Source organism: Peromyscus leucopus, chromosome 8b (genome assembly GCF_004664715.2).
Source record: "Peromyscus leucopus breed LL Stock chromosome 8b, UCI_PerLeu_2.1, whole genome shotgun sequence".
In the NCBI taxonomy this organism is placed as follows: Eukaryota; Metazoa; Chordata; class Mammalia; order Rodentia; family Cricetidae; genus Peromyscus; species Peromyscus leucopus.
In genome coordinates this window covers 59,317,668-59,330,304 of record NC_051086.1, presented here as the reverse complement: position 1 = coordinate 59,330,304, position 12,637 = coordinate 59,317,668, and the positions used below count along the sequence as shown (strand labels likewise).

The window sequence follows — 12,637 nt, the reverse complement described above, 5'->3', positions numbered from 1 at the left end:
TCACTCATTTTGGCTTCAGTATCATTCCCATTGCATAAATATGCCATCATCCGTTTATTCATTCCTGCTTTTATGGACACTGAGCTGTTTCCAGTCCTTGCTTTTGCAGAGGCAATACAGGGAGGTTCTTTTTAACACGAGTATTATGGTTGAAAATGGAAGTCACCTTTGGCTTGTGTATTAACTGCTTATTAGTTCCTAGCTGGATACACTGTTCTCAAAGGTTCTGGAAAGTTTTAGGAGGTACAGGCTAGTTGGAGGAAGTACGTCGCTGGGGTGTGTTGTTGAAGACTGTATCATGTCATGGCCTTCTCTCTGCAATGAGGTGAAGAAACTTCCCACCACACACTGCTGTTATTGGTATCTTACTCTTTTCGGGGGGAGCACCCAGCTCCCAAATAAATTCAGGCATGGAGGCTTAATATTACTTATGAATGCCTGGCCTTAGCTTGGCTTAGTTTCTTGCCAGGTTTCCTTAACTTACCTTGTCTACCTTTTGTCTCTGGGCTTTTTCTGTTCTCTTACTTCAGTAAATCTTACTCCATTGATGGTTATGTAGTTGGGTGGCTGGTCCCTGATGTCCTCTCCTTCTCTGGCTTCTTCTTGAGAGCCATCAGGTGTTTTACACAGGCACAGTAACATAGCCTCACAGTGTTAAACAAATACAACATAAACAAAAGTAACACTCCTTAAAATAATATTCTCTTACACACTGCTGCCACTATAATGTTCTGTCGAAACACACGAGGCCAAGCACCTTAGACTATACACTCCAAGACTGTGCTTCAAAACGAATCTAGCACTCGGGAGGCAGAGGCAGGTAGATCTCTGTGAGTTTGAGGCCAGCCTCGTCTACAAAGAAAGTTCCGGGACAACTAGGACTTTTACATGGAGAAACCTTGTCTCGGAAAAACCAAACCAAACAAAAAATCTTCTGTCCCTTAAGTTTAGGTATTTGGTCATAACAACCAAAAAGTTAAGAACATAACAGCCAAGAATTTCTTCCTGTGATGTAAGTAAAAGGTGCTGTACCATAGTTACATGTTGGTTGTTGTTTGCTTTTGAAACAGTCTCTCTGTGTAGCCCCAGTGCTGTTCCGGAAGTTGTGGATAGCCCAGGCTGCCCCTATGCTTGCAGCAGTCCTCCTGCCTCTGCCCTCCAAGGGCTGGGTTGTACGTGCACAGCCCCATGCCAGATGGGTTCTGTGGATCTTCAAGTAAGAAAATACCCCTGAGTTCCCCCCAGAGGGCTGTGTCCCCAGAGTTCTGCACCAGCACGTCCTGTGCGGATATGCTGCACTCAGCTGCACTCAGCGCCGGCCTCGTCTTACTCCGGGGCGTCCTCTGTGCCCTCATCTCAGTCCCTGTCGGTGCAGCACCAGTCTGCGGCGGGCTTGGATCTGGTTGACTGTGAGTCTCATAGAACTCCACTTAGAGCACCATAGTTTCCAGTCTTTCCCATACCTGACATTCTTTTCTACCCACAAGCAATAAAAGCAATCTCTGTGTTTTCTACTAAAAGTTTGAAAGTTTGGGACAGTTAGAGGTTGATCTGCAGTCCAGAGCACTTGCCAGAGGACTGACTGGGCTTTGGTTCCCGGCTGCCATGTCAGGCAGCTCACAACCGCCTGAAACTCCAGCTCCAGGGGGTCGAGAGACAGAGAGAGAGAGAGAGAGAGAGAGAGAGAGAGAGAGAGAGAGAGAGAGAGAGAGAGAGAAAGAGAGAAGAAAATCAATCTTTAGCCATGGTGTCCAATGCCTCTAACCCCAGCACTTGGGAGCAGAGGCAGGCAGATTTAAGTAAGTTTGAGGCCAGCCTGGTCTCTGTAGTGAGTTCCAGTCCAGCCAGAGCTATATAGTGAGACCCTGTCTCCAAAAAAAAAAAAATGTTTTGAACTTTTCTTTTTCATCTCCTAGATTCTAATCCATGTGGAAGTACACATAATTATGCTTTTTCTTTGAGACGGGGTTTTGCTATTGGCCTTGAACTCCTGGGTCCAAGTGACCCTCCCACCTCAGCCTCCCAAGTCACTAGGACTATAGGGTGCACACCACAGGGCTTGGATCCAGCACACTTGTTCTTTAGAGGTATGTGGGCAGCAAAGTAAATTCCATGGGACTCTGGGGAGTATGCTAACCCTGGGCTCTTGGTTTGGGCCTTGGTATTCTGTGCTATTCTCTCAGATCCCAAACACACTTCTGTGAACTCATGGCTTTTCCAAAACCTAAACACTATGGTAGTAAGAATTCATCTTGAACCTGAACTTGGATCCCCAGAACCCACACAGAAAGCCGGCATGCCTGTAGCCCCAGTACTAGGGCTGGGTACACAACAGACAGACAGATCCTAGAGGCTTGCTAGCCAGCCAGTCCAGCCAATTAGTGAGCTCCGGGTTCAGTGAGAGATCCTGTCAGATAAGGTGGAGAACAACAGGAAGACACCTAAGATTGACCTCCAACCTCCTCACACACACAGTCATAGGAGTGTGCACACATAAACCTGTACACGTGTCCACACACACCTGACTTCCAATGGCATTCTAAAACAAGGGTAATGAGATTACTGTGCTGCCCCACAATTGAGTAACTTAGGGAGTTTAGGCTCTGGGGGCTAGGGAGATGGCCCAGAGGACAAAAGCACTTGCCCTCAAGCATGAAGGACCTGAGTTGAAATAGCCAAAGCATACATAAAGCTGGGCATGGTAGTGCACATCTCTAATCCTAGCACTCCTAAGGCAAGAGAGGAGATCTAGAAAGGATAATCCTGGAAGTTCACAGGCAGCTAGCTTGGCACCAGGTACACAAAGCAGCAGCAAAAAAACAGAGACCAATGCTTCCAAACAAGGTGGAAGTGAGAGCCAACACTCAAGGTTATCCTCTGACCTCCACATGGAATACATGTGGGAGGCCAGCTCCCACCTTCTGAAAGGGCTCCTGTGAGGAGGAGAGAGGGATAAGAAACTTTTAGAAAGAAAGATAGTGAAGAGGAGAAAGACAGAGACACAGGATAGCTTCGGGAGGACCTAGGTCAAAACCCAGCAGCCCCTTCTGCCTCTTCAAAAGGGCTTTTTATAACAATGCCCGCTCGCTAGATCAAAGCACACCATACAGCCAAGTGTAGACCCTTCCAAACACCTGGTAACCACGCCCGTGGCCAAATCATCCCCTTATACAGCCCTGCTCTGTAAAGCAAGCTCAGATTCTCGGACTCTGGGTAAGTTCTCACTAGGAAACCTCTGTGGGCCTCTACACATAGACATGCCCATGCGCACACATATATGTTATGCACAAACAAAAAGTGTAGGCTTTGACTAGCCACATTCCTTCATGAAATTCTGTCATCAGGGTAGCTTTCTTTGCTACTCATGGAGAGTGATATGTCTTAGTTACCAGAACTAAGTATTAACATTCCCCAGGTCCTTGTAACCTTGTCAAAATTATAATCACCATAACCAGTAAGCTGATTGTACGTCTCATTAGCTAGTTTGTCTTTAGTTGTTAACTCTCCCGTCCAAAGTCCAGGGAAAGTAGAGGACACAGAGTGTCAGAGCCTTGAGGAATCCCACTCCTGACCACCAGCTCTGATTGTGAAAGGCTGTCTAACATCATGGAACCCTGTCCTGATGTCTTGATCACTACCATCTGATTAGTGATAGGCTCCGTCTGATTGGGGCCATATGTGAGTCTGTTCTCTTAAACCATTGAAACAAACCAAGACATACCCTTCTGACTTCAGCCATTTCTTTCTTTCTTTTTTTTTTTTTTTTTGGTTTTTCAAGACAGGATTTCTCTGTGTAGTTTTGGTGCCTGTCCTGTCTTGGATCTTGCTCACAGAGATCCGCCTGGCTCTGCCTCCCAATTGTTAGGATTAAAGGCGTGTGCCACCACCACCCGGCCAAGTCGTTTTTTTCGTTCTTAGTTTATTCGTTCATTCACTTTTTGCAATGTTTGGGATCAAACTTAGTCTCGTGCAGTGCAGAGTTAGTGCCCTTGCGCTGAGCTGTTCCCCCAGCCCCTGGCCTCAGGCATTTCTGTGCCCCTAGTCATCAGTGCCTAGAGGCATCTAATCAAGCCATCCTGAACTATGTGTGGCTGGTTATTAAACCTCTGGAGCACTGATGTTCTCTCCTATAAAACTGGCAACAATGAGGGTGGACCCTCAGAGAGACAATGTGAAGAATCTTCTAGTATCATTTCTAGCCATTGGTGGTCCGTCAGGAAAGTTGATCTCTTCCCAGATAATTGGCATTCAAGAAGACCAGAACAAACAAAAAAGTGGGTCATTGCCAAGATATGATTAAATATGGTTAAAATGTCATCAAACAGCATCTAGAGAAATCTTAAATACAGCAATAACAAGTTACCATTTTTTTCCTAATGAATAAGTAAGATTTCTGTGATAGTTTTAGTGTTGATGAGGGTGCAGTCTGTGATTTCTGTGATGCTGGTAGCTATGTAAACAGGTGCATTCTAGGTAGAAAGAGCTTCAGACATGTCCTAGGAACCTTCATAATAACCACATGTATTGGCCTGTTCCAGAGACTGCCCCTAAGGAGATGCCACTGATGAGCTAGAATCCATGATGAAGCTGTCAGCCTCAGCATTGGACTTTTTGGTTTTGTTATTTTATTTTTTAGATTATTTTTCTTTTATGTGCATGAGTGTTTTGTCTGTATGTGTGCCATGTGCATGCCTAATGCCTGTGGAGGTCAGAAAAGGGCACCTATCCCCTGGAACTGGAGTTACAGATTGCTGTAAGTCACCTTGTGGGTGCTGGGAACCAACCCAGTTAAACGGCTGAGCTGTCTCTCCAGCCACTCAGCATCTGTTCCTAATGACAGAAATCTAGGGGGTGAATTAAGTGGGAGAATGCCACCATGACTTACACACTGTAGCCTGTATTGCAAAGCCATTCAAAATCATAACTTTTTTTTGGGGGGGGGGGTTCGAGACAGGGCTTCTCTGTGTAGCTTTGCGCCTTTCCTGGATCTCACTCTGTAGCCCAGGCTGGCCTTGAACTCACAAAGATCCGCCTACCTCTGCCTCCCGAGTGCTGGGATTAAAAAACCTGGAGCCAGATTTTGGGGTGAAAACTGAGAGATCAGAGGGAATAGAACAAGCCACAGCCAACCTCACCAACTCCTCAGCCTCCAGAGAGAGCTACTTCCTGTATACTCACGCCTGTATACCTTCCTGTGCCCTGCCATCTCACTTCTTTTCTCCCCCCCAGCTATATCACTTCCTCTTTCAGCCCAGCTCTGCCACTTCCTGTCTGTCTGTACAGACCTCCAGACCTCTATGGTTAACTAGTGCTGGGATTAAAGGCGTGTGCCACCAAGTTTGGCTCTGTTCTCAGTATAACCTTGAACTCACAGAGCTCCAGATGAATCTCTGCCTCCCAAGAATGCTAGGATTAAAGGCATGGGCTAGCATTGCCTGCCCTCTATATTTAATTTAGTGGCTGGCTTTTTCCTCTGATCCCCTGATAAGCTTTAATGGGGTGCACAAATCAATTATCACCACACTGCCCTAGCAACAAAAGAACTTGCCAAGGACCCTCATCAGTCCATCTATGACATCTTTGGGGAACACTATGTAGGCTCAAAATCATAACTTTGTAAAAAACTGTCATGATGGGAAAGGGCAGGGTGTGAAGCCATACATACACTCAGTATGATTCCGGCTAGATTTTCATCCACACACACTGGCTAGCAGGAACTATGCCCACATTTCACTTTGGTTTCTTGAAGTAGCTATCCCTGGACAGTGAAAACTGTATTTTTTCCTTGAAAGTTCTCTTTTCTAAGTTTTCTGTAATGGGAAAGAATCGTGTGGGCAGTGGGTAGCACACACCTGCTCAATGTGGACGCACTGGGTGCTGCTGCACACAGTAGCTATAATGCTCTGCTTGGTCTGCAGCTGCTGCTGGACACCCACTCCCTGAAGATGGTCCTGCTCGATCTCCCATCCATCGGCTCACAGGTGGTGAGGAAGGCGCCTGCCAGTTACACTAAGATTGTCGTGAAAGGCATGACCCGGGCTGAAATGATCCTCAAGGTGAGTCTTCTCTGAGGACTCTGTTCAAAGGGGCTGGTCCCGTCTTTTTGCAAACACAGAGTCTGCCCTGTCCCCTCTGGCTGCCAAGGGTAGTCCACACTCTGTGATGTTGAAAATTGGTGCACAGTTACCTGGGGATCAGCAATCCTTTCTGACAGGTGAGTTCTGTTTAATAAGCTCTACCAGCTGAGCCAGGTGGCAAACCAGGAGAGAAGCCAGGGGACCCCTGCCTCTCAGCAGGAATTTCAGGCCAGCTGTCACTCCCTTCCCCAGAAGCCTTTTAGCTTCCATGTTTGGCACCTTTAAGTGAACTCTGAACAGATGTTGTAGTAACTGAATCTAATTGGCAAATGGGCTTTTTAAAGCCTCATTTGACAGGCGATTGTACTTGGTGCTCTGGTAGAGCAGCGCCTGCCTCTGATCTCCACCTGGGCCTGTCAGAAAAGGCTGGCAGCTGGGAAGCAAAGGTTCCGTTCTCACGAGAGCCGAGAGTCCAGCACCCGGGGCCTCTTCAGGCCCATTCCCCAGAGTGACTCAAATGATGGCAGGAGAATAAGGCTGCAGTGGCCTGGCCTGGCTACAGACCTCAGGATCTGGACCACATGAGGGTCCTGGGAAGACTAGGGCCTGTGCCTGAGGAAACTGCAAACAGCCTCATGGCTCTGCTCCCCAGCTGGCTTGCTCAAGGGAGGAGAGATGCATTTTGGGAAGTATCTGCAAAGGACTTTTGAAGAAACTGCTCCTTGACACTTTCTGGTACATTCCCAGGAATTCAAAACAAAATCAGCCCACTAGGGAAGAAAATCAGCATATTCCAGAACCAAATGAAATTAATCTGGGATGGTGATGCCATCTGTCTATATTAATTGATAGTTAAATGAATGTGGTGAAATGGAGTTCCGGGTTTCAGGTCTTCAAAGCAGTAGGGCCAGTTTGCAATTTTTGTTTCTGAGAACATCTATGGGCATCCATTCCTTCTGCTTCTGCCCCCTCTCAGTAACAGACAGAGTGGATACCCCACCACCCATGAAATCCCCCAGCAGATGGTCTCTTCCATGCCTCCAGGTGGAATTAGGAGCCTCGGGGGTTGGAGGACCAGGACTCCATATGTTAAAAAGCAATCTGGGTAATCATGGTGATTCAGCCTCTCTGGGGAATACTGTGCTAATTGAACATCAAGCTGAAATGAGCCATTAGAGCATTTCTGAACATGGGCTTGGGGCTGGCAAAGAAGGAGAGCTGACCCGCCCTCCAGCCTGAGGGCTCTCAAGAACCTACTCTTGTCTCCTCCTTTGGTAGGTGGTGATGGCCCCTCATGAACCGTTGGTGGTATTTGTTGATAACTACATCAAACTCCTTACGGATTGCAACACAGAAACCTTCCAGAAAATTCTGGACATGAAGGTGAGCTCTCTTGTTAAGTATAGCCCACCCACCCTAAGGCAGGGAATGTGCATATAGAATTGGAGGGGTGCCTCAACATGCAGGTTTCTGGCCTCACCCTGCATCCCAGATTGCAGAGAGCCTTTCCTGGAGGCGGATCCTGGCCATACAGACTGCAGCATCCTAGGACCACCGGCCCAAGGGAGGGCCGCTGCCCAGTGGAGGATGGAGTGGGGCAGTGCCAGGGAGAGCGGGGGCCTGCCCTCCCCTCTGCTTCTGTTTATCTCTTCTCTCGTCACCCCTCCGTCCTCTCCTACCCTCTTACCCTTTTCCCTCCTTAATTTTCTCTTCCAGGCTGCTGTCTAGGATCAGTAGCTGCCCTGAAGAAGTCAGGGCCTTGGCCATTATGCAGTTAGCCCAGCAGCGCTCAGGCTGGGCAAACTGCAGGACCAAGGGGTGTCTCCTCCCCTGGCATCCACTGTGGGACCACCCTCTGACCACCCTTCTCTCCCTTTCCTCTCAGGGGCTGAAGAGGAGCGAGCAGAGCAGCATGCTGGAACTGTTTCGGCAGAGGCTCCCTGCCCCGCCCTCGGGGACAGAAAGTTCCAGCACGCTGTCCCTAATGGCTCCAACACCGGAGCAGGAATCATCCCGCATCCGCAAACTTGAGAAACTGATTAAAAAGAGACTGTAAGGAATATACAGACATTGCCAGGGGGGACCCTGAGCAACTAACTGATTTCTGGAAACCCTCACTCTCAGGACTCTAGGTCCTTCGTCTTGAAACCCCTGGGGTCATTACGGTTATTAAAATATCTCCCCCATACCCTGTCTTATTATCTATGCCAGTCAGGGAAGCTGAGTGAAACTAGGTTCTAAAAAGGCATTTTTTAGATTATCTCCCATTCCTGAAGTGGGAAAGCATTGGGTGAAAGGTCCTCATGGTTCACTTCTATCCCCAGGCTGCCTGTGATGGTTAAATTGTCACTGACTCATGTCACCTCACTACATAGTCCTCCCCACCAGCTCTGGGCCTTACTAGCCTGTGCCTGCAGCTTGACTGAGGAAGCCTGGATCTCACCCCTTCCTCCCTCTGCATTTGAGGTCAAAGCCTCTACAACCAGGAGTTCTTTTCCCTCCCTGTCTCTGGAATTGGCTTGGGGCCTGAGTGACCCGAGTGGCAGATGGCAGAGTGGAATACTGGCCTCTCTTTGTCAGGACCCTGCCAGAATTGGCACATCCCACGTTAAGTGCTGCTTTCTAGGACTTAAATCTACTGTCTTCCATGACATGGCCAAATTACCCCTGTGTCCTCTGACATCTGTTTACTCCCTAAAAGAGAGCTGCCCACTGATTCTCTTGCACATCGAGGAGAGGGACTGTGGAGGCCGGTGTGCCCAGCCTTGGCAGCAGGTATCTTGCCTGTGATTGCCTGAGCTGACGTAGAGACAGAGTGTGCATGGCGCTCTTCCTGCTCACATGAATACATTGTCCAGCCCACTTCACTTTGCTCCTGGATCCTAGGGAGGAGACTGTCTTCTGAGGCACTAGGAAGGTCCCTTGGAAGGGCTTTCTTGACAGCAGCTGTGGGAAGGAAGACACAGTAAATATGACCACCTGACTTCCCGCTCCCTGTACATTTCAAGTCTAGAGTACTTCCTAGAGTCCCTGAACCATGGTGGCCGCATATGGCACCACAGTGGCCCATCATTACTACTTAGAAAACCCCCTAGGAACGTGATTACTAGCCTTGCACCGCACCCCAGACTCAGAACCTTAAACAGCCCAGAGCATAGCCCAACCCTGTTCTGCCCAAGCTGCCTACCACCAGCTCGTGAAATCAAGCTCTGCAGTGGGAAATCACCCCACCTCCAGGGAATGGGTGCCTCACCAGGGCCGGCATTAACCTGCCCTCTCGGCTCACATGAAACCAAGGTTACATGACCACTACCTCAGTGTGACCACCTTTAGTGACAGCTTTTGGTAGTATAAACTTGTCAACCAGTAGGACAGGAAGATCTGGGCCCTTAAGTCAGTCCCAGAGCTCGGTACTGCTCCTCCTCCACCACCACCACGGCAAAGAGCTCATCTGGCTATTTCCAGCTACCCATAATGCTCAGCTTGGGTCCTGGGCCCTGTGTCTCTTTCTCTTTTCTTTTTGGTTCTTTTGACCACTACGCTCCACCCCAGCCCTAGCGCCTCATCTCTTCATCAGCGTCTAAACTGTTCTTGCTAGTCGGTATAACTCTTAGGTGTTGAGCATTTTGAAATTCTAAATGGCAAGAAAACCAATGGCAAGATGCATCGTAACTTAGATGGGCGCAGCTCCCTGGTGCTGAGCAGAGGCTCCTCTCTGCTGCTCTGTGGGCCCAGGGGTTGTGTGGCCCGCCCTAATTTGGAAAGAAACCGTTGGGCTATCTCCAAACAGCACGGCCACTTCAGCCACCTGCCACCTACCCAGGGGAGCTGAGAAGCCAGTGGGCTCCACCCCCACCAGGCCACTGTCACCATCCTCACACCGCTTACTACACTTCTCTTTTTGGTTCACTCACGAGAGGCCGGTTTTCCAGCCATCTCCGTGATGGCATTGAGATGTCAAGCCGCGATTTCTCCCAGTCGGTGGTCACAGCCAGCCACGTTCCTCCCTTGATGTATTACACTGTCGGTAATCACCGAGGGGCCAGCAGATAGATGTCAGTAGGAGTTATGTTAAATGTCTTCTTGATGAGGACTGAATACAGTGTGTGCTGTAGAGACAGCCTATTCCTCACCTGGGGAATGCATTAGAGTCCCCTGGGGCCCTTTGAAAAATGCAGATGTCTAGAGGCTTAACTCTAAGTCTGCAGTGAGGCCTGGTGTGTATATGTTTAGAAGCTGTCAGTATCCACAGGAGACTGATTCCAGGACCACACACACCCCATGCAGATGCTCTGTCCCTTCTATACAATGGCATAGTGTGTGTAAAGAATCTAAACACATCCTCTCATATGCATAATGCCTCATATGATATAAATACTACATAAATTTGTGTTGTTTGGGATGGATTTATTGGTTCTTTGGGGGAATGGTAGTGGTTTTATTTTGTTTTGTTTTTAAGACAGAGTCTCAGTCACTACATGGTCCAGGCTGACCTTGAACTCATAACCCAGGCTGGCCTCCCAGCTACTGGCAGTACAGTTATGTGCTGCCATACCTCGAAATAAATAGTTGTTACACTGGATGGCTTAGGGACTAATCACAATTGAGAAACTAGTCTGTATGTGGTCAAACAGGTTTTTTTTTCCTCCCCAAATATTGTTACTGCCTTTGGTAAGACCTCAGATGCATGACCCGTAGATACAGAGGACAGCCTGTAGAATGCCTGTCCCTGCTGTCAGCCGTTGCATTGAAGAGAAAGGACTTTTAAAAGGAGGCCTGTCGCCCATGTTCACGGTGTGTGTTTCTCAGGCCGTCTAGCCCAAGGCTGTCGCTGTACAGTTGAGCTGGCACCAGCACAGCCTTTCGAGTGGCTGCAGCTTTCATTTGAAGCTTGTAGAGATGATGAGGATGGGACCTAGAGCTGGGCTCTTCTCACAATGGTCGAGGTTCTTCTTGTTTTCATGGCCCTGGCTCAGCCAGGAGCTTATGATTGTCACTTCAAATCAACAGACAGAGCTAGGCGTGGGGTGCCTATCTCTAATTCCAACACTGGGGAGGCAGAAACAGGCAGACCTCTGAGGTAGAGGCCAGCTTGTTCTAAAAAGAGAGGCCGGCGGTGGTGGCGCACGCCTTTAATCCCAGCACTCGAAAGGCAGAGGCAGGTGAATCTCTGTGAGTTCAAGGCCAGCCTGGGCTACAGAGCAAGATCCAGAACAAGCACCAAAACTACACAGAGAAACCCTGTCTCGAAAAAACAAACAAACAAACAAAAATTAGACTTCCAGGCAAGCCAAGGCTACATAGTAAGACTGTTGAAGAAAGACAGGACAAGAACAACAAGAAATGTGAAGAGTTCTTTGCAACTCTTTTGTTAGGACAGATAGCTAGCTTAGAGGGGCCAGAGCAGAGAAAGCCTTGTTTAGACTATACCTGCAAAGCAATAGCCACAGAGAACCTCTGGCCTCTTGTAGAGCCTTGCAGGTGCAAGGCCTTGGGTGCACACCCTATCACAGAAAAGAAAATTCCTCTCCGGCAGAACAAAGAATCAGCACCAAGATTCTACCCAAGGCCCAGAAAGGTGCCCACTTTGCATGCATCTCAAGTGGCTCGTAGGTGCCGATCAAATGACTGAGAGAAGAGGGCACCGGTCCCAGCTGCTGCTTGGCACAGGGGCATCACACAGGCCCATCCTGAGTCGCTATTGGACCAGGAAGCCTGGCTCCCTGTTTACAGAAGGCTAAAGGAAGTTGCCAGAAGTACGCAGCTGGAAATATCATTCCTCTCCCTGGGAAGAGAAGTCTCAAAATAACCTTAGCTTGCTGGAGGGGGGAGGCAAGCTCCACACTCATTGTCTATTCCAAGTTAAATTCCCAAAAATAAAATGTTAGGACTGGCTACATCGGGCCATTTAAGCATTAGCCTTGGAAACAGGCTTGTGAAAAGCCAGCAGGCATGAAGAGAACCATTATGTTTTACATATGAAATAAAAATTTCCAGTCCCATCCTAACTGTCCATCAACAAAGCCTGTTGGACCCACAGAGTTGCACACCTTTGGGAGATGTAAATTTCTTTCAAATAAAAGGATCATTCTTTTGTCTAAGTGTCTTTCGTTTTGCCCATCTGGAATTGATTTCTTGCTGCATCCTGAAATACAAAATACTGCAGCTAATTAAAGCATTATTGAATGTCATTTGCTAGAATGTCTTTCCCTACTGCTGACAGAACACAGAAGGACCCCTAAGAGCGAGCCTGGAGCTTCCCTCCCAGCCACCACTCTTCCCACTGAGGCAGGTGGAGGGACATGCTCTCCTTCCCTAACAGTCTAAGGAGGCTGTGCCCAAGGAGAACGTGGCAGTCCCGGGCTGCCGCCGGCTGTCCAGCTGCAGTGGTACCCTCTGAATGTGTGTCAAGTGTACTGCTCCTGGTTTGGATTCCACTTTGCGCTGAGTTTCCATCCCTTGGCTTTCCCTTCCCCTCCCCGTTCCAGTCTCAGCCCAGTTTCCCATGTGGCTGCCGGGAGATCTCTCGCCTGTGCACAGCAAGTTAGCCCTGCTTCCTT

The 12,637-nt window shown here is 48.6% G+C and overlaps 1 protein-coding gene across 4 annotated transcripts in view; it reads left to right on the top strand.

Annotated features, from left to right (window-relative positions):
- Positions 1–10,467, top strand: part of Vps53 (VPS53 subunit of GARP complex) — a 151,400-nt gene extending 140,933 nt beyond the window's left edge. For 3 of the 4 annotated variants that reach the window (XR_005090317.1, XM_028866779.2, XM_037200743.1), the window contains 3 exons: positions 5,919–6,056; positions 7,356–7,460; positions 7,963–10,467. Coding sequence is in view for 3 of the 4 variants with exons in the window: in XM_028866779.2 (XP_028722612.1) it covers positions 5,919–6,056; positions 7,356–7,460; positions 7,963–8,133 (414 nt within the window). In the remaining variant the exon portion in view is untranslated. Of the gene's footprint in view, positions 1–5,918; positions 6,057–7,355; positions 7,461–7,962 lie in introns of those variants that run through there. The other variant, XM_037200744.1, reaches the window with a different exon arrangement.
- Positions 10,468–12,637: the final 2,170 nt, after the last annotated feature.